We start from the raw sequence: 27,384 nt of genomic DNA, 5'->3' as shown, positions 1-27,384 counted from the left end.
GATATCCAAATCAATATTGCATACAACACACTTGTCCAACAACAACTTTTAAACCTTTTGGAATTTTGGGACCTCAATGCTCATAGACCTCAACCTTTGTTTGGCCTTTTTAATTAATTTTTTTTTTAGTTCGAGCGTCACTGGTGAGTCTTTTGTATACAAGACATGTGTCTGTCGTGCAAAATTTTAATCATGGCATCAATTACAAATTTATTTACACATCATTTCTCTATGGATAAATCTGCCTAATATGAAAGTCTGTGTTATAGACCAATACCGGTTCTGTACTGGGCTATAACGTGTGACTCAATCTCTCAAACAAAAGTAAAGCACAAAACAGGGATCCAGTATGATAAACTAGAGGCTCTAAAGAGCCTGTGTCGCTCACCTTGGTCTATGTGCATATTAAACAAAAGGACACAGATTGATTCATGACAAAATTGTGTTTTGGTGATGGTGATGTGTTTGTAGATCTAACTTTACTGAACATTCTTGCTGCCTACAATTATCTCTATCTATAATGAACTTGGCCTAGTAGTTACAGTGGAAAATATTTTGTAAAAATATACAAAAATTTACAAAATTTATGAAAATTGTAAAAAGTTGACTATAAAGGGCAATAACTCCTTAAAGGGTCAACTGACAATTTTTGTCATGTTGACTTATTTGTAGATCTTACTTGCTGTACATTATTGCTTTTTATAGTTTATCTCTATCTATAATAATATTCAAGATAATAACCAAAAGCTGCAAAATTTCCTTAAAATTACCAATTCAGGGGCAGCAACCCAACAATGTGTTGCCTGATTGGTCTGAAAATTTCAGGGCAGATAGATCTTGACCTAATGAACAATTTGATCCTTGACAGATTTCACTACAAACCAGTAAAAGTCTGAAATGGCCTATATTTGTACTCGACTGTACTGATTTTTACTCGACCAGTCTGAATTGGTCTGAAATTTACTTGATAATACTCGACTGTAGTCTGAACCATACTTAACAGTCTGAACATGTACTCGACCAGTACTTAACCATTTTATTTTGGTCTGAACCATGCTCGACTTAGTCTGAACCGTGCTCGACCTAGTCTGAACCATGCTCGACTTAGTCTGAACCGTGCTCGACCTAGTCTGAACCATACTCGACCTAGTCTGAACCATACTCGACCTATTCTGAACCATACTCGACTAAGTCTTAACCAACCTAGACCTAATTTTTGTATCTATCTATTGTATTTCATCAATTTAGGAACTGTTTTTAACAGCTATTTCCCCTGGCTAGAAATTTGAACAACAATTTGAAATTTAAAATGTATTCAATATGGCTTTGAAACCAAAATTTCACAATAAACATAATATAAATTCAACACCATATTTATCAACACTTACATATATATATATCACCTTTAAAATAAAAATAAAACAAGCTGATCAAATAATCTCAAAACTGAATTGTGACTAATATTTTCAATGTTATTCAAATTTTTTTGAATGTTTCAGATATATTTTATGGTTACTTGACAATTTTCACCATTTACTTAAGCCTTGTATAGATTTATGGTGTCAGTTGAGTTTAGTTAATAACGCAGTGAACATTTTTTTTATTAAAACATATTTAAAATAGTATATAATGCAACTTGATAAATTTTAAAAATCACACCTTTGTTTTGTAAAACCAAGAATTTAATATAATCATGATAATAGAACTTCCATAGCAATCCTTGATAACCATTTAAAAAAGGAAATGTGTTCCAAAGTTGCAGAAAAAATTTATTTCAATTAAATTTAAATAACTTTTGTCAAGATTAAAGACATGGCATACAAGAAGCACTTTAATAAGGTTTATTTACCTCAGTACATGTGTGTTTTACAGGTAAAAAGAAAGCCCTTTTTTCTTAAACTCGTGTATTACTTATCTAGTGAATTCAAAAGGCCTTGCGATTTAAGTTTTACAGGATGTTGCAATTTTTAATGAATGTTAATTAGAAATTAATACTCTCTGACCAGGTGTGATCTTTTTAATGAGTTTGCCCTAAGCAGGAGGTATTACTTTATACTTTACCACTAATGAGAAGAAAAATTTTATCTATTTCTTTAATTTTTTTATCCCTTTTTGATATATATTATATATAATATATCCCAAATTGTAATAAGAGTAGATATATTTCTAATATAAGGTTAAACAATTTCAGTGATTTTTTGGCTGTTGTTACCTCATTAAAAAGATAATTATATAACTATTGTATGTAACCATGAAACCAATATAGTTTTCTTTAGGAATTAAGGAAAATTAAGTTTAAAAAAAAAAAAAAAAAAACACATGCCAAACAAGATCGAGGCACCTTAATAAGGTTTTATTACCCTCAGTTAAGGTGTGGTTTTTAGTTAAAAGCAAATCTTTTTTTTAACAAAACTCTAAAACTTTAAAATAAATATAATTAAATTATTATATAAGATAATTTAATTTAACTATCTCTATTTGATAAATCTGATAATCATGCAAGGATGTAAAAATATGTTTTTATATATATATATATATCTTTATTTTATTGTGGCTGTTGTCATGTCAGAAAAAAATAAATTAATTTTAACAGCTAAAATTAAAAAAAGTATAGGTTTTTTGGTCAAGTATGGTTCAGACTGGTCGAGTATTGTTCAGACCTTTGGTCGAGTATGGTTTAGACTGAAAAAATTGGTCGAGTACAGGTCGAGAATGGGTTAAGACTGTTTCAGACTATTTTCAATGGCAAAGATAAGGGTCAAGTACAAATCAGTACGGTCGAGTATGGTTAAGACTGGGGTCGAGTAATGTCGAGTAAAATTCAGACCAATTCAGACTGGTCGAGTAAAAATCAGTACAGTCGAGTACAGATATAGGCCATTTCAGACTTTTACTGGTTTGTAGTGTTTGCTCTAAATGCTTTGGTTTCAGAGATATGAGCCAAAAACTGCATTTTACCCTATGTACTATTTTTTAGCCATGTCAGCCATCTTGGTTTCGCGGGCGGGGTCATCGGACACATTTTTTAAACAACATACCCTAATGATGATTGTGGACAAGTTTGGTTAAATTTGTCTTAGTAGTTTCAGAGGAGAAGATTTTTGTAAAAGATTACAAAAATTTACGAAAAATGGTTAAAAATTGACTATAAAGGGCAATTACTCCTTAAGGGGTAAACTGACCATTTTGGTCAAGTTGACTTATTTGTAGATCTTACTTTGTTGAACATTATTGCTGTTTACAGTTTATCTCTATCTATAATAATATTCAAGATAATAACCAAATACGGCAAAATTTCCTTAAAATTACCAATTCAGGGGCAGCAACCCAACAACGGGTTGCCAGATTCATCTGAAAATTTCAGGGCAGATAGATCTTGACCTGATAAACAATTTTACCTCCATTTCAGATTTGCTCTAAATGCTTTGGTTTCAGTGATATAAGCCAAAATCTACATTTTACCCATATGTTCTATTTTTAGCCATGGCGGCCATCTTGGTTGGTTGCCCGGGTCACCGGACACATTTTTTAAACTAGATACCCCAATGAGGATTGTGGCCAAGTTTGGTCAAATTTGGCCCAGTAGTTTCAGAGGAGAAGATTTTTGTAAAAGTTTACGGACAACAGACGCAGGACGCAGGACGACGGACGCCAAGTGATGAGAAAAGCTCACTTGGCCCTTTGGGCCAGGTGAGCTAAAAAAATAAACTGTTGGCTTGGAGACATGTCTCACCTGAGTTTGATATCAATACCATAACGCAAATGTTGAATTATACTGCAATTAGTGCAGGATCTGTTAACCCTTCGGGAGCACCCAAGATCACCCTTGGTTTTAGGTGGGGTTCATGTTGCTCAGTTTTTAGTTTTCAATGTTGTGTTTTGTAGACGGTTGATTTATTTTGGTTATTTTTTTTTTTGTTTTTTGTCATTGTGTTGTCAGTTTGTCATTGACTTATGAGTTTCAAAATCCCTTTGATATCGTCCGCTTCTCATTTGCAACACTTTTAAAACAGGTAAACTATGCAAAAGTTTAAACATCAAGACCATGGGTGGTTTGGGCAAAACAATTTCCATGGAAATTAGATGTACCAATGATTTAACAAATGGCTATCAAATATCATTGACTTTCCATAAGTGGTTTTTCTTAAGATTACCTAAACATAACTTAAAACATGTAGATGGTGACATTCCCTTGTCACCATCTTATGGTGTTTATATATCTCAACTTGTACGATTCGCTCGTGTATGTAACAACGTTTTAGATTTTAGCGAGAGAAATTTATGTATTACTGAAAAAGTATTACACCAGGGTTTTCAATATCATAAACTAGTCAAAACATTTACTAAATTTTGTCATCGGTATAAGGACATCATTCGTAAATATAACTCAACATGCAGACATCTTATACGTTCGGGTATTTCACATCCAATCTTTTATGGTAATATTCTTTACATACAAAGCACAAAAATGTCAGTATTCACCTCAAAAGCTAACAAAATCTTTAAACAGACTTATTAAGAAGGGATATAGTTTCGATACTGTTGTCAGGTCATTAAAGATTGCATATTTTGGCTTTAATATCGATTCACTTATAGGGTCTTTGCATCGGAATTAAACATATTTATTCTAAAACCAGTTGTTGGCATGACACGGGTTATGTCCTTCTCATAAATTTTATGATGGTATAATACTAAACCCCTAACAGGAGGGATTGTGCCTGATATTCATATGATGAAGACATAATCTTTCATTCAGTTTAATTGAGGTCTGGAGCTGGCATGTCAGTAACTGCTAGTAGTCTGTTGTTATTTATGCATTATTGTCATTTTGTTTATTTTCTTTTGTTTCCTATTCTGACATCGGACTCGGACTTCTCTTAAACTGAGTTTTACTGTGCGTACTGTTGTACGTTTGTTTTTTTCTTCATTGGCTAGAGGTTTAGGGGGAGGGTTGAGATCTCAAAAAACATGTTTAACCCCGCCGCATTTTTGCGCCTGTCCCAAGTCAGGAGTCTCTGGCCTTTGTTAGTCTTGTATCATTTTTAATTTTAGTTTCTTGTGTATAATTTGGAGTTTAGTATGGCGTCCATTATCACTGAACTAGTATACATATTTGTTTAGGGGCCAGCTGAAGGATGCCTCCGGGTGTGGGAGTTTCTCGCTGCATTGAAGACCCATTGGTGGCCTTTCGGCTGTTGTCTGCTCTATGGTCGGGTTGTTGTCTCTTTGACACATTCCCCATTTCCCTTCTCAATTTTATTTTAACCTATGCAAAAGTTTCAAAGTCAATGCACCATGACTTATAGAGTACGTCCAACTAATATCCAAGGAATTGATAGGAATGACTGATTGATTGTGTTTAACGCCACTTTCAGCACTATTGGTTATCTTGCGTCAGTCAGTTTTTTTGGGAGTGGAGAAATTCGGAGTGCCTGGAGAGAATCACTTACCTTCTGCAGGAAAACAGGCAATCCTAGTCAATTAAGATCTGATTACCATAAGTCGTTTTCCTTAAAAGCCTGCAAAGTTCAACTCTCCATATAAACAAAGTTCCACACCAAATATCATATCATTACTTTATACAGAAGCTGAATAATATGTAACAAAAGTTAGGCCAGGGTTCTTTAATTTGTAGGTTTACAGATTTTTATGCGAAAAAAGACTGCTGGTCGGTCAAAAAAAAAAGAAAAAAATATCTAACAAGACATAAAAATGTTTGAAATAAATATATATTTCAACTTGCTAACAATATTTTTCCTATGCATTTTTTCATCAATTCTTAATTCTTAGTTCAAAAAATTATTGCTCAGCTGCTTGAATCATACAATGCATGCCATCAACATCGTCATATAATTTTGTAAAAAGGGGGGTATGTCCACGGAAAAACAGAAAAATATGTGGTCATTTCACAAACGCAAAAAATAAACAGGTACCATTTTCTTTTTTATCGACTGTGAATTCATTTTTATTTTTTGTTTACTAATTTGCTTTGATTTTATGGGAATAAAGTGTCCAAGAACTCCAGTGTTACGAAAAAACAAACATCTTTAAAACATGTATGCAGAAACCACAAAATCAAGTACTTTACTATCCACAAAAATACAATACTCCTCAATCCATGAAGATGGGTTTTCAAGAAAATAGATGAACCCACATTAGAATTGTTAAGAAATTTTTTTCATTTTCAAGTTTGAAAGATTCTAAAGCATACAACAATTTATAACCATAAACCAGAAGAAATTTACTGTATGTTTGTTTTAAGATGTGATGTCATGGTTACTATTTTCTTACGAAATCATTATCTGATTTAATTTAATTTCTTTAGAGTAAAGGATAAATGAAATCACACACACACATTTCAAATATTCAGGGTAACAATTCTAAAAAAAAAACACCAATGTCTGTCATAAAAGTTATATTTTAAATAAACCATGTATATTATTCATATAAACTTTTCCATTTAAGATCACAGATTTGTGCTATATGGTCTGATGGAAATACAACACTTGGTAGTGCTATATGTTGTTCTACTTCGCTATGTTCTGGCATAGGTATAACACAAATCACGTCCATTGTGGAATCTATGAATATATAATCCAACTGTTCATGGAAACTTCTAGCATAGTTTGTATACTCCACAATTCCGCAACTATTCTTAAGGTCCAATTCGTGCGAGAATGAGGCCCCTTCAAGGGTAAAGTCTGGATCTATAAATAATAAAATAACATTAAATTGGTGTGAAAAAATGGAGGTGATCCTTTCGAAATGTATATAAGAGTAATATGTTTTATCAAATTTTATCATATGATACACAACAGACAGATTGTCATATGCTATTGGTAACCATAATTCTGTATGTGTGTATATATCCTTGTTTCATTGGAAGTAAACTTGTTGTTTTAGCTCACTTAAAACATATGCATGATTGTCGTTCAATTGGTTTTATGATATAATAACAAATGTTATGTACCACCAAGGCTTCCAAAACGGTCATATATTCCGGACATTTGTATAATGTCCGGTAAAAGTCCGGCTGGGCAAAGCATGAAACGGTCATATACTTTTTAGTTTTCAAGGCTTTCTTAAGAGACGGTCATTTTTACATAATTCGTGATCTTTTTGACCCAACCTTTTGCCTTTAACAGCCACACATTTCCGGTCATAAAAGTGACATGATCATTAAGTACTATCAAAACAACCCCTACTTTAATACCTTCTTATTTTAATCAAGGCTAATTAGTTGTCGAACAGCTGAAATTTACCTGTTCAGGTGACAGGTAAACTATTTTGAACCGGACATTGATCGGTCTATTCAAAGTTATTTTCTTACATTTCAGCGGTTTGCATCTAATTAATTTAGTCAAAAAGATTTAAATTATCAGAAATACGTTTACAAATATGATTTGATGAAAAAATAAAAAGGTGAAAAATCGTCATAACCACGTTGTATGAACCAGAGGCATGTCTCTGTTTGAACTAGTACACGTGTGCGCATGTGGGCAGGTGTGAAATTTAACTATGCATCCTAATTTCTTCAAAAAATGCTTAAATTGTCATTGATACCTTTATCTCACGTTTATTTCGAATATTTTCTTGAAGATATAACGTAGAAAGAGCTACGTACAATCTTTTACGCTTTGCAAACGTACACGGATTTTACGTATCCGTCTCTGCTCCATGTTTTACCATTGTCAGGATAACATCCGTATTAGATTAAAACGAAAGTAAAGTTTTTGACAATGTTATTTTGCACAAATAAATAGTCTAAGGCAGATATAAGTACGCTGATGTTGCACACTTCGAATGATGCACTGCCAATTTAACAGTTTACGTCAGAACTTCGAATTTGAATCAAAGAAAGTTTAATATCATTTTTTTTTTAATGTTAATCATAAAAATTTGGGATGGCCAACTTGGCAACTGAATACCATAATTACCTTTTGTTTATTTAGTCTTAAGGGATTAAAATCGGGATAATCTATAAAATGTCCGGCTGGCTAAAAATAATTTTGGAAGCCCTGTGTACCACTGGAAGTTACAGCAACCAACAATCATTCAATCAATCAAATGTTACGCATCGTACTGATTGCCATGTGCTGGTCACATGTTTCTTAAAAAACAACCATCAGGTATCATCGAAAGGTAGGGCTAAAATATAAAATGTTATACAGCAAACAAGCTGAAGAGATATTTCAGAAAATTTAAAAAAAAACATCCAAGGACTTACTTTAAGTACAGTTGCATACTTAAGAACTAAAAATTTAAATACTAAATGTATTATTGATATCACCTCAGTACCAAAGCATTATCAGGAATGAATGTCAACCAACAGTGTTACTTAAACCAGGAATTATTTCCAAGAAATCTTTTCTGTTTAAATACTTTTATATCACTCTGCACATCAATACAATGAATAAAATAGATACTGTAGACCAACTTATTTAAGCAGATATTTTTTCATCTTTAGCCATTTCAGCTAATTTGGCACAATTTATTTTCTTACTTTGTCTATTTAAACAAGATAAGTCATGACCTTTTATATTTGATTTTTTTTTTCCTTAAGAAAGTCGTGATAATAAATATTGCTCACTAAAATTAATTAGTTATCAGTATCTAATCAGACTTACTGTTACTCCAGCTATAGTTATCTGGTCCTAAATGTTTCTTTGTAATGAACTCATAAGCTCCACCTTTAGGGGTACAGTTGAAATCTCCACAGAAGACAGATGATACTTTATATCCCTGAAAGAATTAATATTGGGTTATAGAATATTTGCCCCTGCAATTATTGGGAAAATATAAATAATAAATTGTATCGCATTTAAAAAGAAGGAAATACTTTCTCTTTTGTGAGTTTTTTATCAAAAATTTCATAGCAAGTAAAAATAAATCTAGTTATTTGTTAACCCTTAGACACTACATGTATGAAGTATCGTAAATTTCTTGTATGAAAATTAATATTGATTTGATGAGGACGGAAAAAAAATGTGCATTCTTTTTTAGGGGACCCTGGCAATAATAAAATATATTGTTATCCTCCCTAGTCCCAAAAGATCATTGAACAGTGACATATTCAGTACTACTGCTTACCGTTACAATTCAATGTTTTAAAACAAACTCTGAGTTTAAATTTAGATGGCTGTCCTTGATGGGCAGTTGAATTTTACTTTTACAACATATGGTATAGATAGGCAAAAAATAAGGTTTGTGTCAAGTAATGCTATCTGGACCATGATTTTTTCTTTGTTTTTACATCTTTTTAACTTGGGGAGTTAGGTGTTAGTAGTTGAGTGTGGTCTGTTTGACTGTTCAATATTTTCAGTAATATCCTTTATCCTTTTGCTGTATTGTGAAATCTATTTTCTGGGGGTTTATTTTTGCTGTGTGTTTCTGTAATACATCTTACTAAGTGAGCAGCACAAAGGGTGCCACATTTTGAGGAGGATCTGTACCCTTCCAGAGCACCTGAGATCACCCCCTACTTTTTGGTTGGGTTCGTATTGCTCAGTCTTTAGTTTTCTATATTGTGTTTTGTATACTGTTGTTTGTCTTTTGGTCTTTTTCTTTTTCTGCCATGACATGTCAGTTTGTTTTTCGATTTATTAGTTTGAATATATTCCATTGGTATCTTTCTCCTCTCTATTACTACTGTAGATTCATTTATTTTCGTGGTGACCAATATACCTAGAGTAAGGGAAATTTGTATTTTGATGGATATTTAGTTTCGTGAATTTACGAACGTTGGCATACAACCTTATAGAATATTTTACTTTGCTGATCATTAAAATGTGTGGCTCAAGTGTACAAATAAAATCAACGAAAATTAGTATCCATTGGATAATCATAAATCCACAGTAAAATGTTTACCTCTGCAGTCTGTTTCTGTATTACATCTTGTAAATGCCTGATGATAGCCACAGTCTGTAATGATCTGATACAACATGCCTTAGGGTGAAAGTATAGATGTGTATTGGCTACACATAGTCTGCATCCTGGATTTATTACAGATTCTAAAACTAGTACCTAAATTAGAATACAATATATTAAAACTAATTCCCCTAAATGTAACTTCCTATTGAGACACACAAACAGATTTTTGTATTTTAGTGGTCTCATGATAGCTTCCTTATCTCTAGTGAAAGAGGTCATTGGCTTAATCTCTTGCAAAATATCAAACCAAAGACTAACAAATTGGCATTTATTGCTTCTGCAAAAAGCATAAGGCATTTAGGAGTAAGAGCAAAGATTGGTCAGCTTAGATTCAGAATAATGTGTTTATAGAGGGCGCCAAGTCTTCTTCCAAACTGTTAAATGTGAATAAGTATGGACAAATATTTGTCTCAAGGTGTCAGTCTAGAACAAAATTGCAGGTTGATGTTCATATTACATCAAAATGTTCTTCTCTTGATATGCATGAAAAATTTGCCGCCAAATTTATTTATGTTTGTTCTACAATATGTTACTGTCCTGATAAGGCCGCTCTTAGTCGAAAACATGTTCATACAAGAAACAAATAAATGGGGAATGTGTCCCATGGACACGGATGATGCCCCCCCTTGCATATAACGTTATAAAGGGATATAACTCAAGAACCTTAAAAGTGACGCTACCCAAATTTGTACTTGATCAGAGTTTTGTGGTAATAAGCATTGTGTATAAGTTTCATAACACTTGATTGAGGCAAACTTAAGTAAGAGAACAGACAAAAAATTCAGCAATTTTTCCATTTGTAAAGGGGCATAACTCTAGAACGGTAAAAGTGACGCCACCAAAATTCACACTTGATCTGTGTTTTGTGGTAATAAGCAATGTGTATAAGTTTCATAACATTTAGTTGAGGCAAACTAAAGTAAGAAAATGGAAACAAAAAATGCAGCAATTTTTCCATTTGTAAAGGGGTATAACTCTAGAACGGTAAAAGTGATGCCACCAAAATTCAAATTTGATCTGTGATTTGTAGTAATAAGCATTGTGTATATAACATTTTGTTGAGGCAAACTAAAGTTAGAGAATGGAAACGAAAAATTCAGCAATTTTTCCATTTGTAAAGGGGCATGACTCTATAATTACGGACAAGGGTAAAACTTAATGCCCCCTCCGCTATGGCAGGGGGCATAACAAGCATGAGTTTAATTTTGGGGTGCGGTCTTTTTTTGATATGTTTACAACTAGTCAAATTTAAATATCACTTAGGTCTCCATACAGGTATTACCCTAACAAACACGTACAAGTGCATCACAAGGTGGAGGTTTGATACTAAAAAAATATAGTTTTTGAGACCAAAGAAATCTGACCTTATAAGAGAAGTGACTTTTAAATTGAGGTTCAAAATGCAGCAAGCCAAGAAGAGGTGACCTAACAAGACAGGTTTTCTTGTAATAGAGGTGACCTTTACATCAGATTTTACTGTTTATTTTAATGAGTAACAAGACGAGTGCACCTGGTGCAGCAGGAACAGCTTACCTTTCAAAGAGCGACTGAGTGCACCCCTGATTTTTGTGTAAAATTTTTTTGACTGTTGTTGTCTTTTGGTTTTTTTTTTCATTTTGGCCATGGTGTTGTTTGTTTTCATTTTGGCCATGGTGTTGTCTGTTTTCATTTTGGCCTTGGTGTTGTCTGTTTTTATTTTAGCCATGGTGTTGTCTGTTTTTATTTGGCCATGGTGTTGTCTGTTTTCATTTTAGCCATGGTGTTGTCTGTTTTTGTGGCTTCTTGGTATCCTCTTCCTCTGTACAATGTTTTTGTTATTTAGGAATTTTTAGTCAATATTTAATGTTTTCTCAACTTTTCTAGACTAGGGTGATGAAACAAAACAGCACATTTAGGACATAAATATTTAAATATGATAAGCAATCACACTTAGAAATGTCAATCTGATCTTAAGAGTCACTCCCCATATAAGTGTAATATTAATATTGGTTCATATCAAACAAACAGATGTAAAAGACACCTAGAAATGAGAGTAGCTCTCAAATAAGCTAAATATCAACAACTTTTGGTTAGTCAGAGATTGTTCTGAGAATCCACCACCTTTTTGGTATTTAGCTATGGCTGTTGGATGTCAGTCTATAAACAAAACAAAGGATTGTCTTTGAAAAGGGTTGAAATTAATTGAGAATCCTTTTCATATTACATAACCATTAACATGATTCAAGAATTTAATCCCTCAGAAAATTGGTAGCGTTCAAATAATCTTATTTTCCAAGGGACAATATCATACAATTTTTCAACCATTATCATGTAATGTAAATTCAGAAATTAATTTGTGCATTTACTATTATTATTACTGGCAAAAATGCAAAATCTAATTAATGCAATTGCAATAGACTATTTTCATATTACCGACTTTTGACTCCGGATTATATAATTTGTCGACTGGTTACCTTGGACATCATGGTACCACATTTTTGTACCAAGTCAGGTAAGAGCAAGCTAAAGAAGTAAAACCAAGCTTTCAATCGGTACAATTTAGGGGGAAAATTACCTGGTTAATATTTTTTTTTCACTACAAAATCATCGGAAAACAGTAAAATTTCCCCTCAAATTACACCGATTATATGTTTGATTTTACTTATTTTGGATGCTCTTACTTGACCGAGTACCATGATGTCCAAGGTAACCAGTCGACAAATTATATAATCTGGAGTCAAAAGTCGGTAATATGAAAATAGTCTATTGCAAAAAGTCTATGAAGGAAAATCACTACAGACTTTTGAATGTGAGTATTTATCATTGCAAACCTGATGCAGTACTTAGTATTTTTAGCATCAATAAAACCATCACAATAATTTCTGAATTTCTACGTACTTGGACAATGCTTCCTCTCGTATCCATTTCTTGTTTTAATGTTTCATTGGTAGAAACAATGTTTTTTATATCATTGTATTTACCATCTTCATTAATGGCTTTCCTGATTTCTATGCTACAGTCTTCTACTTGTCTGAAAAGAAAATGACTAATGGTAAAATGACAGAAATGAAAAAGATAATTCTAACAGAAATTTTGTAATTCTCAAACTCCTCATACAACAAGCATCATAGGACAATGGACTATTCAGAAATGGTTTTGGGTATTCTGGTTGGTAAAGAGGTCATTACATATGACACCTTTCATCATTAAATTTGACCCTGAGGTTGCTCAATGTATTTAACCAGGCTGAAAGTTGGATATCTGAATTGTTCCTTTGGCCAATGACTGTCCCAGTCCCGACTTGGTACAGACTCTTTTTAATGAAAGTTAAGACCAGCATCCTAAGTATCCAAAATAGAGAGCTCTTCCTTTTCTGTGCACCATCTGTTTTATCTTGCCTTATGCACTTTTGCTTTATGAATGAAAATATATTCATTTCAATGTCAACAAATGATTTTGACTACTGTCAGGGGTCATCCACACCAGACGAAGTGATCGACTTTGTCTCCCTTGGATTCCCTTCTTTGCTCTACAGAATCTCCATGGAGACGTCTACGTTGCCCTCAATTTTCAAAAAAATTCCCCAATGTCCCCTCATAATTTTTGAATTTTTTTTTATCCAAATGCAGAGGATTCCGATATACAGCATAATAACATGTTACCCCTGAATTGGTCTTTTACTCCAAAATTAAAATTAAAAAATTAAATAATAAATATATCTATTTATAATGATCTTGGCAATAAAAGGAAATGAAACCCTATTTTAGATATTTAAATGTACTTTACAATTGGATTTTACTTTTCTTTTTTTGGGGGGGGGGGGGAAAAGGGGGGGGGGGGGGGGGGGGGTCCTAGGTTCTTACTTTATTTACTGACATGACTGTTATTAAGCACAATTATAAGCAAATTTAAACAGAATTTGGTTGAAAACGGTTTTGAGGTGCAGCAAATTTTGATAATTGTATTATTTTTCATTTCCTTTATCAATTCATTCAGACCACAAGGTAAGGAAATAACGTCTTAACAGTTGTCATGCAAAGTGCTCCTAAAAAAACAAAAAAGGTATAAATGCTGGGAAATTTAATTCATGAATGAAAAGCATTAATGTGATCCTTAAATTGTCCCTGAAATCTTTCTGTTGGGTCTCCACTTCTCCCTGTTTGGATGCTAGGGAGAAGTCACTCCCCCCATTAAATTCCGAACAGTGGTGACCTCTGACTGGAAAAAAATTTAAAACCCTAAAATACAAATCCAGCAAAACTAACTAATGCCACTGAATTTAAATGATTTTAAATTAGCCTTAGTTTTGTATCAAACTACAAACCTAAACTTTGAATTTCTGTAGAAAGTAGCTTCTCCTTCTGGTGTTGTTCCTCCTTTTTCTTGGAGAACTCCACTATATCCAAGAGATTCAAAGGCTGGTAAATGATCATTGATAAACACCTTCCTGTCAACCTCTTGCAGACAAATCAAATCACTGTTGTAACCTATAAAAGAGCCATATCTAATTTTTAAACATGTTAAATCCAATGCTTTAAAGACAAATATATGATAAATTTAAATAAATACACATAATGGTCTTTATACAGAATCAATCTTATAATAATTGCTCAAAATGTAATTACTTTTGATGCTTATGCTTCACTGGGTGAGTGTATTTGTAAAACAAAATATTGTCCTATGTAATATTGTCCCCATCAGCAAATTTCATGATTATAAATATATCATTATATTTTATCCTTATCTATGCAATAATGGCTACAGAAGGAAATTTCCCATAGGACATTTAAATTTTGTGTATATATAAATAGACAATCAAAGTGATTGTGAGCACTGCAGGGTAAATATTGCTTTCATTTGCAATTTTGTGAATTTAAAATAATACATTGATTTGTATAAATTTAGCTACGCAAATTTATAAATTTGCATTTGAGTTATCTTCCTTTGTTCCTGACTGTACCTATATATATATGGAAGTTTTTAACGACCTTGACTGGCTATACAGCCCTTGCAAGGTCGGTAAACTGACTGTACCTTTGTAGTTGAACCTATTTTTATCACAGATTCATGCACCATGATTTTAATAAAGAAAATTCTTCTTGATAAGTATGGTTATTCAAATACACATATTGTAACTTGAATATCTGAGTATACCATATCATTAATAAATTGCATGACATTGACTGGATAGGATCTAAAGAATTAGCACTTCACTGCACTATTTTGTTTGTACTATGAAAGGTAGTAATAAACCTTGGAAGATTTAGATATCAAGTCAGTACCAGTTTTGACTGCATTTCATGCAATCTTTACCCAATAAAATTAAAGTTATGAAATTTTGTATTGTGAAAATTAATAACAAATTGGAAATGGACAAAAAAGTCATTTAATAAAACAATTGTTGATATTTGATATCAGTTGATATAATGATATATCAACTCTAAATATATGATATTTACCAAGGCCAACCTCATCAATAGTCAATAATTGTATAATGTTACATATTTACCTGTGATTTCTTTTACTAATAGCTGTTTTCTATAATCAATGGCTAATGCATAAGGTGGACAGTATGGAAACAATTCATTTCTACTGAAGTCTGAGTCTGCATATATATCAGCTAGTATGTTGTAGCATACTATTCTTATACTGAAATAAGAAGAATTAAATCTAAACACTTTTTGTCATGGGTGTAATAGTTCCTTTTCCAATTGCTGACTTTTTTCTAATATTAGAATTTGTTGGAAAGGGAAACAAAAACCAAGTTAGGACAAACTGTATCCCTGCCTTTACACACTTTATGGAAAGAGCATGTTTTGAAGTTTTATTTTATACATAATTTAGTAATCTCATTTTTGCCAAGTGTAATGTACTAGCTAAATGTTTTTGTAATCCTATTTTTACCATAAATGTGTCACTAAGGGAACAACCATTTAACTTCAAAGGGGGGGGGGGGGGGTTAGGATTTTTTCCTACAAAAATATTCTGATCCCCAATTTGATGAAAAAAAATATTGTGGTCAAGCAGATGACAAAAAAAAATATTCTGAATCCAGATTTTCCCCATACCTTATAGACATATAATAGTGTTCAATTTTGAAAAAAATAATTTGATTGATAACGTCGAAAAAACTAAAAAAAAATGTTCACAAAATTTTCTGACTTGCAAAACAAAAAATCATAACCCTCCTTGAAGTTAAATGGCTGCTCCCTAATGTAAATAAAAATTCAGATCTTGTACCATGCTCATTCTGTTTGTTTTTTGTAAGCAGGGATACAGCTTGTCATAAACAGATGTTATATTTTCCTTTGCAAAACATTTTACAATTGGAAACATGGTTTATATTGGCAAATGGACTATTTAGAACTCTTGTAAACATGTATATTGAACATGCTGAAAGATTGAAAAGGAAAATGTTGGATAATTTTATTTCTTTTCAAAAATACATGTAAAACTGTGGATTCATCATTATTCGTCGGATACCAGTTTTTGGAGGATTTCATGGTTACAGGTGAACCATGTGAACCACGTATCTAAATGTTAAGAAAAAAGTACAAATTTTCTATAGACTTTTGTACAGACCTTTGTAAAACCACGAAAAAATCAGATATCCACGAAAATAAATTTTTTTCTCAATCCACAAAAATAGGTATCCACAAAAATAAATGAATCCACAGTAGTTGTTTTTACATGTTTCAAACATTTGTCAAAATGATTTTAAAATGACCCAAACAAAATTAAAAATTTCTTCTGGCAATTACTAGTACTGCAGGTATGTCTTTTATCTGTTCTACACTAAAATCAGGACAACCTTCATATATTTCCTAACATCACATTACCAAATTTTGCTCAAAATGGTAGCTTGGTTTCACAAAACATGATAAAAATAAATTTGATTAGGAGACTGCAAAGTAAGGAACATTATTCCAATTTTCTGGAGTGTTGCCATTTGAGAAATTTAATGTTTTAAAAGAATATATTAAACTAAGTCTAAAGAACAAGTGGTTTGATTGTCAATTTGATGACTCTCTACCAGAGATGAAATGACATGGAAGTTCAACTTTCTATGGTGTAAAAAATTACCCATCATCCTCCAGTGTATTCTGTGTGTACAAATGCCTGTTTTCAAATGGACAGACACCTGGTCCAGCCTCCACATCACACTTAGACATACTACTAAACTCTTCTCCAGAGCGATGCCCAAGTCTTGGCATACATGTCAATTTCAATTTATTTCCTAAATCAGAAACTGAAGGTGTGTATGAAAAACCTTCAGAAACTTTATCCCAAACTTCTTTAGTCTTTTTTTTCTTTTGTGATTCATCTTCCACAGATTTACACTGATACCAAGTAAACGTTGAGTTTTGTAAGTCACAGAATTCAGCATGTATTTTAGGATAAATGGGGAATCCAACCATTATATTTGTTGGTAAGACAAGAGCAGTGATAACAGGTACATTAATTTCTACTGGTAACAATTGGTCTTCGATATGTAGCACTGCTCCTTCCACAAAAGTCTGGTTTATAGGTGTAGCCTCATTTTCAATAAGTTTTTCTTTCACAGTAAGCCATATTTTTAAGTCAGGTTCTTCAGCACAATCTGCTGATTCTTGCTTCTTCCTTTTTTTCTTCTTTGACAGTTTTTTTAACATGCTTGCCTTTAGTCTTTCTATCGTTTTACCCACCTGAAAATAAAATAAACAATAGCTATGTTAAAGTTAAGGTAAATTTCATGATATTCCCAGTTGTAAATTTTCTGGTGATTTAAGCATGTTGAGAGCATGAAGAGGGATCTTTTTTTCAATTAAACAAGTTTTTTTTTAGCAAATTGAAACATGTCATTCTTCTATTCACCACTGGCAGTGACCTACATGTACATGTGTATACCCCAAAGTCTATCAATGAAACCGTAGGTATTCCTACTCAGTACCTCTGACCAGAATAGCGAAAAAAAATACTCAGGACTCTACAGGGGTCTCAAATACACTTTACAATATATACAAATGAATGTGAAGTAAAAATCTTTTGAAGTGTGTTGTTTTGTTTTTATTTGTTTCCTGTTTATGTTTTTACACGTGCATAGTCCTTCACACAAATGCCTACATAAATTTATGCAGGAACAAATCTTTTTGTTCAATGTTGCATTTTTATTCTAACTGGGAATTACCATGTTTACAATGAACATGTACATGTATATGATCATGATGATGGGAAAATCAATGCAACTCATACACTGATCAGACGTAAATAAACAAATTTATGTTTCCTGCCTCATTACCTTGTACACCTTCATGACCTTGAATTGTCGTGCCTATCCTAATATATTTTATGGATATTCTTAGAAGAGCACTGATAAAATCCAGACATTTTTTATTACACAATATTAAAGTCCAGAAAATTTCCCTGTATAGCAAGTATGTCTAAGTAATATATTTTTAATTCTAGTACCTACCTTGTACCTACCTAGAACCTACATAGTACCTACCTAGAACCTACATAGTACCTACCTAGTATCTACTTAGTACCTACCTAGTATCTACTTAGTACCTACCTAGCCAGGAGAGAGGAAACAAGTACAGATGTATGTTTTTGACCTCATCCAATTCGCTACTTCAGAATCTAATGCATTCTGGGTAATATTTTCAAAAGCGTACTCCAAAACATTGTGATTGGCCAAAAACTTTCTAAACAATGGAAATTCAACCAATAATGAAACATTATTTTTAATTTTGGTGTACTTACAATGAAATTACCCAGTTTACCCAGAGTCCTTTAGATTCTGAAAAGGTGAATTAGGCAAAATATATCAACTGTAACAATATCAAATATATCAACTGTAACCATATCAAATATATCAACTGTAACCATATCAAATATATCAACTGTAACAATATCAAATATATCAACTGTAACCATATCAAATATATCAACTGTAACCATATCAAATATATCAACTTTAACAATATCAAATATATCAACTGTAACAATATCGAAGAGATACATTTAGATATCAATGATGCAAATGTGAACATGGTGAATGGATGGAAAGGTAAAAACCATGACTGGCTATTATGTTCAAAGTCTTCATGGTAATGATGACTCATTATATACTCATGATACTGGAGGTAATGATATTTATAATTCTAGACAGTCAATGATGCATGTGTAACGTATGAGCCAATCTGTTACCTAGTTGGTAGTTAAAAAAGGCAAACTTCAACATTTTATTGCTAACAACGTCATGATCATGATGATGTTCTTCTTATTTCCCTGTGTTGTGGTATTTTTCACCTAGAACACCACTTTGAATGATGTATACTGTAAAAAAGAGGTCAATGACCCTATTATTATTTAACATCATTAAACATGTTAACGTTGTATGCAAAATTTTACCATAGGATGAGGATCCACCGTCCAGAATCTGGGTCTTTGTTTTTTTCAAAGTATTATTCATATTGTAAAAGATATCTATAATAGATTACTATTTACATGATTTATGAATTACATAAAAAAAATGTTCATCTGACAATATATTTTTGTAATTAGTGAATTTCTTATTGTTCGTGGAGTTGATGTAGCTATAATTCGCCTTTTTTTATTTTTAATGTACTGATATTTGAGTTGAATAATTAACCATAATAAGCTCGTCTTTTATTTTATTTTATTGAAACTAACATATATTTTTCATGTTTCTTGCAATGATTTATTTTAATCTGCTGTTCATTTATCTATGTTTGTGTGTTTATCTTCCCATAAAATGTACACTTCATAAAATATGAGACTACTACAGTACAACCCTAACCCTAACCCATACCATGCATACTCTTATAAAAGTCCACCTTCTGCTATGTCCACCATCAAATGAAGGCCATTTATTAGGGTTATAAAGCATGTGATGCTGGTCAATTATTGATGTCATAAACCCATGGACCATGTGGACTGGTGGTTAAACTAATTAGTTAACCTGGAGAGATGTAATGTTTTTAACTGTTGATTAGTCAGGTGATGTATAAATGACAAATTGCATCAAAACTTTACCTATACAGGTTGATTGATAGTTGGTTGCTAAACTTACAGTGGCAAAAATTTCATACATATTCAGGATGAACCTGTACAGGTAAATTGTCCTTATCCCTTTCCAATTACCTACATGTGAATAAATTCTATTTCAAGATTTTAATAATTGTTCATTCATTAAATCTTAAATGTAGGGGCCTTGGTAGGTCAAAGCTGCCCTCGACTTTGACCTGGAGATCAATCTTCCAACATCTCTTCGGTTTATCTGTTCCTGCCCAGCACCAAAGTGGATCTCTCAGAGTACTTTGGCTTCCTCCACCATACAACAGACTTCTCTGAGACCTACATGTAGCATTCCCTTTGTGTTGGGGTGGAGATTGTCCTTGTAAATGTTGTTGTAAAAATGTTAATGACACATCTCTATTAACATGATTAATCCCATTAGGGAGTGAACACAGATTCCAGTGTACCCTCCCAGCTCTCTAGGGGTGCTCGGAATAACGGAGGAATCAACCAGTACACACATATGTCGGTGTTCTCCCCAGGCCCTTAAAGGACCGTGGGCCCGCGATGTATAATTTTTTACCGTGGTGGTATCGTTCTTACAGCGATGTATAATTTTTCTCCGTGTTCCAAAAATTTAGTTAAAAAATCGTAAATCGGTAAAGTTTTAAACGACTGGTTATATCTTTTCCGTGCGGTATAAAATTCCAGGTGAAATTTGACCAGTTCAAACCAGTTCAACACATATTGTTTACACCACGTGATCGATTTACCTTATGAGGTTAACCTTGTTGATTGGATTTAATCGATGTAATTAACACTTGTAACATGATTCTTTTGTGTTTTAATTAAGAGTTCATAACTTTATGATCACAGATAACTATTTTATGGCTACTCTTTCCACCCAAGCACTGACCTGTGACAAGTCGGCAAATACATTGTACACAAACAGTGTCTTGACCCGAAAGGTACATTTTTTGTACATCATAATGGTGGCTCCTTACGTATAATGGACAACTATACATTTCCCAATTCTTATATTATAGTATTATATGTCTCTGATTAAACCATGGCCAATATTATCTTTAACTATGACATACTAATTGCATGATAGTCGGGTTTCAAACTGTAGTATCTGTCTGTACATATCACATGACCCAGTTAGTTCACGTAGCATATTCAAGTTTATTCCCAAGAGAAAATAAATCTGGAATCCCACTGAAATCCCAGCTGGAATTTTGATGGGATTCCAAGTGGGATCCCACCTAATTCCACCGGGATAAAATTTCGGGAATCCCGCCAAAAGTCCGGGAATTCCGATGTAAATCCCGGTTGAAATATACTGGGATCCCACTGGGATATTGTGGGATTTTGATTGGAATATACTGGGATTCTGATTGGGATCCCGCTCTTTTAGCGGGAATCCCGAAATTTTATCCCAGTGGAAATATACTGGGATTCCAGTATATTTCCACTGGGATTTACATCGGGAATCCCGGACTTTTGGCGGGATTCCCGAAATTTTATCCCAGTGGAAATATACTGGGATCCCAGTATATTTCCACTGGGATTTACATCGGGAATCCCGGACTTTTGGCGGGATTCCCGAAATGCTACGATTTTGCATTTTCTGAGGGAATATACACATTTATTACTCATTATAAGGTAGATGAATATTGCCCTTGTTGTATCAAATCTGTCACGTATATATAAACATTGCGGCATGAATTACATTGTATTGGCCATGTTTAATATCTTATTTCAATGGCTGTCAAGTTCCCATTAAAAAAAAATGTACTTGTATTTAATGTCAGATCCTTAAACCTCCATCAAAATTATAGATACTAGTACTACTAGCAAACTTGTTTGCCATTTTTAATGGCTGCTTATATTGTTAAATTACCCATTAATTAAATATGGTACTCACCCCACCCCTCCTCCCCATGTTCACTAACACCTTCAAGCATTTCATTGTCTTAATTGTATTTAGATACACAGTTTTCACCATGGCTTAATGATGCTCGCTGTTCAGTTTCAAATATTATAATATTAAAAATGTGTGTCAGATATAAAGGATACATGTGAAGTTCTCCTCCTTTCTGTAATTAAATTTGCTGTCTCTGTACTTCCAACTAGTATTGCTGAGTAAAGGTAACTGGAATCTGCATGCAATCCGTTTACTTTCAAAATTGGCAGCTCCATTTAATCATTTAATCCCCTAAAAGTATCAAAAAAATCCACAAAGAATCAATTGTTCTAGACATTTTGAAGCAATAAATTCAATAGAAATATTATTGCATGTTTATACAGTATACATTGGAAGCCAGTTGGAATCAAATTAATTACCCTCCCTCTTTTTCTATCCCCTGAAGATAAAAAACTAGCGACTTATTATTTTCACCAAATAACCATTCACACAATTCAATTAAATTTTTACATATCTACCAGTTATGCCTGTTATGTGACAACAAGATTATTCAATGTTGTTAAAAATAAATATATTTTTCAGTTTATGCAGGAACATATATATATAAGATATATCTGCATGTTCCCAGGTTTATGCTTTCAGATTTTCTGATGTTGATTTGCTAAAAAAAAAACCATAAAAAAATCATTGTTCCTCAATAAATTATATTTTATAATCTCATTATATACACATGTTAAATTAAATTTTTAATGCACTTATCTGAAAACATCTTCACCATCACATGGAATCTTCTATTTTGCTACAGCGTAATCACATTTTGATGACGTTTTTATTGAGTACTCTAACGTCGAGGTGACAATCTCGCCCCATATTATATCAGCCAGAAGTTGATCCGTCCCCGTAACGGTATTATAAAAATAAATCAAGGGTGTCGTATAAAAGTATTTATTACTGGCCAGTTTTTAAAAATAAGAAAAAAAAACCTTTAATTTAATCGGCACAGGGTGCATGCGGATGAACTAGTGGCCGCATTATCTAGGACGGTATTTTCTAGGGTCGGACTGTTCAGTACAATTACTAGAAACCACGTGGTCATGACTTGTTTACATAAGTTGAGAACCAAGGTTTTACGATGTCGATCGTTGGCCTATCATTGATCTGATAATTTTTCTATGTTATTTAAATGCCGGACAACAGGAAGAAAATCAGAAACGATCCAGCTTGTCTGGCAAAACAGCCGTTGGCGTTTCTCGGGCGCCCTTTCGTTTTATCGCGAAAATCTCGGCATTTTTCTGACTTTGAAATACTGTCAAACTAAAATTTGTAATTCTTCCATCAACAGAAGTTCAGCTAGCTGTGTAAACTGTCAAATTAAGTGACCCATTAAGTGCAGGGCTTCACCTGACAGCTTTGGTGTCAAACACATTGTTAATTAACACAAATAACCTTTGCTTTATGTCATAAATAATTTGTGTATTTCAAAAATGTTTCAGTTACTTCCCCTTTTTTATCACCTTTTCACAATATATTCCTTAAATTTATTGGTTTTTTTTCTAAAAAAATAAAAAATAAAACAAATTGAATGCAAATGCATATCAGAAGATTACTTTTAATTATTTTTAACCTGAAAACACTTCAAATATAAATATTTTGAAATTATTTTTTTCATCTTAACTTCCATTAATTGATCTATCAAGTGCATTCAAATAATAATTCAAATTTTCATTGAAAGAGGACAACTTTTATTTTTAGAAGCAATAAGTGGGGGAGAGGCATTTAAAAATGGCCATCCAATTTTTCAAAGCACCAGTTTTAAGTGGGGTCATTCAAAATATATTGATTTAAAAAGGAAAATTTACAAAATTTAGGTTTTTCACAGAAATCTATAACCAGGATATATTTTACATTTCCAGGATAATTTTTTTTAAATTCCACACAAAATTCTGGTTTATGTTTCCCTGTTTACAGTAAGATGGGATCCCGGTTTCAGACAGTTATCCCAATGGGATCCCAGTTTCGTATATTTATCTTGCTTCAACTGGGATTGGATCCCAGCTTGAGACAGATATCCCAATGGGATCCCAGTTTCAGACATATATCCCGAATGGGATCCCAGTTTCAGATATTTATCCCGAATGGAATCCCGACTTCTGAGGCCCATCCCGGCTTATCCCGCTAATTTTACCGGGATTTGACTGGGATCCCGATAGATCCCGTTTTCATTTTCTCTTGGGTTTACAATTAATTGCAATCTATTATATTTTATAAATAAAACGCATGACTGTACCTTCAAACTGGATATCTATATCCATAATTAATGAATAACAGAAGTATTCTTGCAAATTTTATCCATAAGCACATGTTAAATCTATTTATATCTACTTCCTGTCATTTAGGCAGGAAAATAGGGAGACTTAGTTGTTGACATTGAATATGGTTACTTATAGATCTATAGACCAAAGATAAATTTATAGATTTAAGAATTCTTTTTAAATGGTTCATGACAAATAAAGATTTAGATTTTAGGGCAGTATTAAGTCTGTATCTATGTTTGATTATCACCAAAGACAAGAAAGGTTAATATTTACATGAAATCTATGGCAAAATGTTCTAAAATTTATGAAAAATTTCTTTTTATGAAAATCTAAGATAGAAACTGGTTCAAATAATAAAACAATATTTGCAATTGTTCTTGTTAATTTCATATCTTCTTATGACAGGAATCCTTTCACATACAACAACTTTTTTTTTCTAGATACTAGAAAGTTTTTTAAATTGAACATTTTTGTTCTCTTTTGAATGATATTTTATTTTTATTGATTTTGGATTTTATAAAAGATTTAATTACTTTAAATTCAGATGAATATTTTATTATGAATCATAATTTATTTATTTTAAAAAAATATTAAAGTATACAAACTGTTTTTTTTTATTTACTTCTATTTTACCAATAATTTTCTGAATCAATGTCTACATAACAACTGTTTGCATGAAATATTTCACCAAGAAGTCCACACGCGTTACCCTGGTGCTATCCAAAAATCCTGGGGAGAACACTGATATGTTCTATAATTTTAAGTGTAATATCGGGTCTCACTAATTAGCGACAAGAAGCTTCAAAAAGCATCATGAAACGACAAGAAGAATAATTTACCGACAAGAAGTATAATTTAGTGACAAGAAAGCAAATTTAGCATAAACAAATATTAATCATTTCAAATAAATAAATATTGAAATATATATATATATATAGTGAAGTGCCTTTTTTTTAATATACGAGAAACAAGAGAATAAACATTTGTTTAAGAATTTCTTTTATTTCATTATCAAGGACATTTTAAAGATATTTTATTTACAGTTTACAGCATAGTGTATAGATGAATGAACCATAAGGGAATACATGAGTGTGTGGATTAAAACAAAAATTAGGGGGAGGGGTATTTCTTCATTATTTAATTTTTTCTTTTTTTATGGACCCTTAGTAAAATCAAATGATTTATTTTTGTTTTAATAGCAAATAAACTTTCATGTTGCTATTTTTTTTCCTTCTTGTCGCTAAATTATTAGTGAGACCGGTAATTTCTGATGTTGTGTGTGTGTCCGTGTCGTTCTATTGTATTTTTTTTTATAATAATGCTTTAGATTTTTGGATGTTCGGTGGTTAAACGACGCTTTACATCAAATTTACTGGTTTTAAAAAGGCAGTGTCTGCGCGTACCCGCATGCGGGTACGAATAGTCAAATTGCCATTCATAGGCTACGCGTACCCACATCCGGTTTTATAATAAAATGCCATCGGATCGGTAATGAAACGTGAAATATATACGGAATGTGTCGCAATTAGTGAATAAATTGATTAAAACTACTCAGAATTTTTATAAATATTTATATATAGGTTAGTGAACAGTTTTTCTCAGTTAATAAATATCATTAAAATGGAAGAGAGTGATATACATGTGGGGAAGACATTTCAAAGTTATCATGAATTGGAACAATTTGTTCAGAACTATCAGTCGATTAATTTTATACAATTGTATAAAAGAAACTCGGAGTCAATTGCAGCTGCAGAGAAAATAAGAACTGGAAACACAAAAATTAAAGAGGAATTAAAGTTTAACAGAATAAATTTTTCCTGTATTCAAGGTGGCAAAAAATTCCAAACAAGTTCGACAGGAAAAACACCTAATACAAGGTATTTGTTTTAAATTGTAGTTTTAAATCGAATTTGCCGCGTTTCATCCATTAGTCAAGTTTATTTTTTTTTATGTCGAATACTTCTAGTTTTTCTATTGTAAACCGTTCATGATATTAAGGATATGTCTACTTTCAGTACTTTCCAAATGGAATGTCCTTTCCACTTTAAACTTGGCGTAACTAAAGATGGACAAAACCTGATTGTGAGGGAATCACACAGTTCTCATAAATCATGAGATCAATAAATGTTTATTTGACCATCTTCGTAGACACCCAAGCTTTAATTTTAGTCGTTTAAGATATTTTAAAATTTCAGTTTCTGTTTAACAGTTTACTAAAAGATTAATATTAAATCTCATATGGGTATTTTTCAAAATCAGTAAAATTTTATTCTTTAAATTTGCATTTACATTTTATAATAGTATTAATTTTTATCATGTTTTTCTTTTACAGGGACTGTACAGTTTCATTTTCCATCAGTGTGCATTTAATTTGCAATGTTTATTATGTATCATTATCTAATAAATACAATTTGTAAATATTATTTTTCATACTCTTCACTCGTTCTACACGAAATCCCCATATTATCGATAATTTCCGTATATATTTCACGTTTCATTCACGATCCGATGGCATTTTATTATAAAACCGGATGTGGGTACGCGTAGCCTATGAATGGCAATTTGACTATTCGTACCCGCATGCGGGTACGCGCAGACACTGCCTTTTAAAAACTACTGCATGTACCTCTTCAACTTGGATTCTTTCCAGATTGACAGTTTTACAAGGTCCCCCTTCGTGCTTATAATTTACGGTAATCTGCATTCGTTCCTCCTCTGGAACACATCGCACAAAAACTCCTTCCATGTCTGAAATTCCAACTAATGCTACTGATTTCTTTCGAACAAATTTACTTAAGATGTTTATTGCACAAGTTTTTCTTAATAGCATTGCAACATGTCAATCTGGTCCCTGTACTGTAAATTAGACGGGTAGAGCATACTGGTTGAAAAGGTAGGAACTAGTCCAACAGTTCTTTCGTACCTCTAAAGTTAGAAAACTCTTTTTGATATTTATAAGAAATGTTGATGCTTATACATGCTTTATTGTGGCTTTTCTGACTCATTTACTATTCATTTGTGCATAAATGATACCTGCAAAGTATCAGATATCATTTTAGCCTGATGGAATTTCAAAATTACCCCACGTTATTTCATATAATTTTCAACATAATATGGAAAATGTGGACACGTCAAAAAGTGAACGAAGTTATGATTTTTTTGTTATCTTGACATCACAACCATTGCAGCAACAAAAATGACGTCTTAAACGTG

General features: G+C 32.4%; 1 protein-coding gene across 1 annotated transcript; it reads right to left on the bottom strand.

Moving 5' to 3' along the window:
* Positions 1-6,020: 6,020 nt before the first annotated feature.
* Positions 6,021-27,056, bottom strand: LOC127717630 (2',5'-phosphodiesterase 12-like). The gene is made up of 8 exons (XM_052223352.1): positions 26,798-27,056; positions 16,993-17,594; positions 15,419-15,558; positions 14,234-14,396; positions 12,808-12,940; positions 9,868-10,023; positions 8,628-8,742; positions 6,021-6,707 (listed from the first exon to the last, which is right to left on the bottom strand). Exons 1-8 carry the CDS (start codon positions 26,999-27,001, stop codon positions 6,439-6,441), a joined length of 1,782 nt encoding a protein of 593 aa, XP_052079312.1. The 5' UTR covers positions 27,002-27,056; the 3' UTR covers positions 6,021-6,438.
* Between the last annotated feature and the right edge of the window lie 328 nt (positions 27,057-27,384).

This window comes from Mytilus californianus, unplaced genomic scaffold, assembly GCF_021869535.1.
Source record: "Mytilus californianus isolate M0D057914Y unplaced genomic scaffold, xbMytCali1.0.p SCAF_10, whole genome shotgun sequence".
In the NCBI taxonomy this organism is placed as follows: domain Eukaryota; kingdom Metazoa; phylum Mollusca; class Bivalvia; order Mytilida; family Mytilidae; genus Mytilus; species Mytilus californianus.
This window is presented reverse-complemented; position numbering and strand designations above follow the sequence as displayed.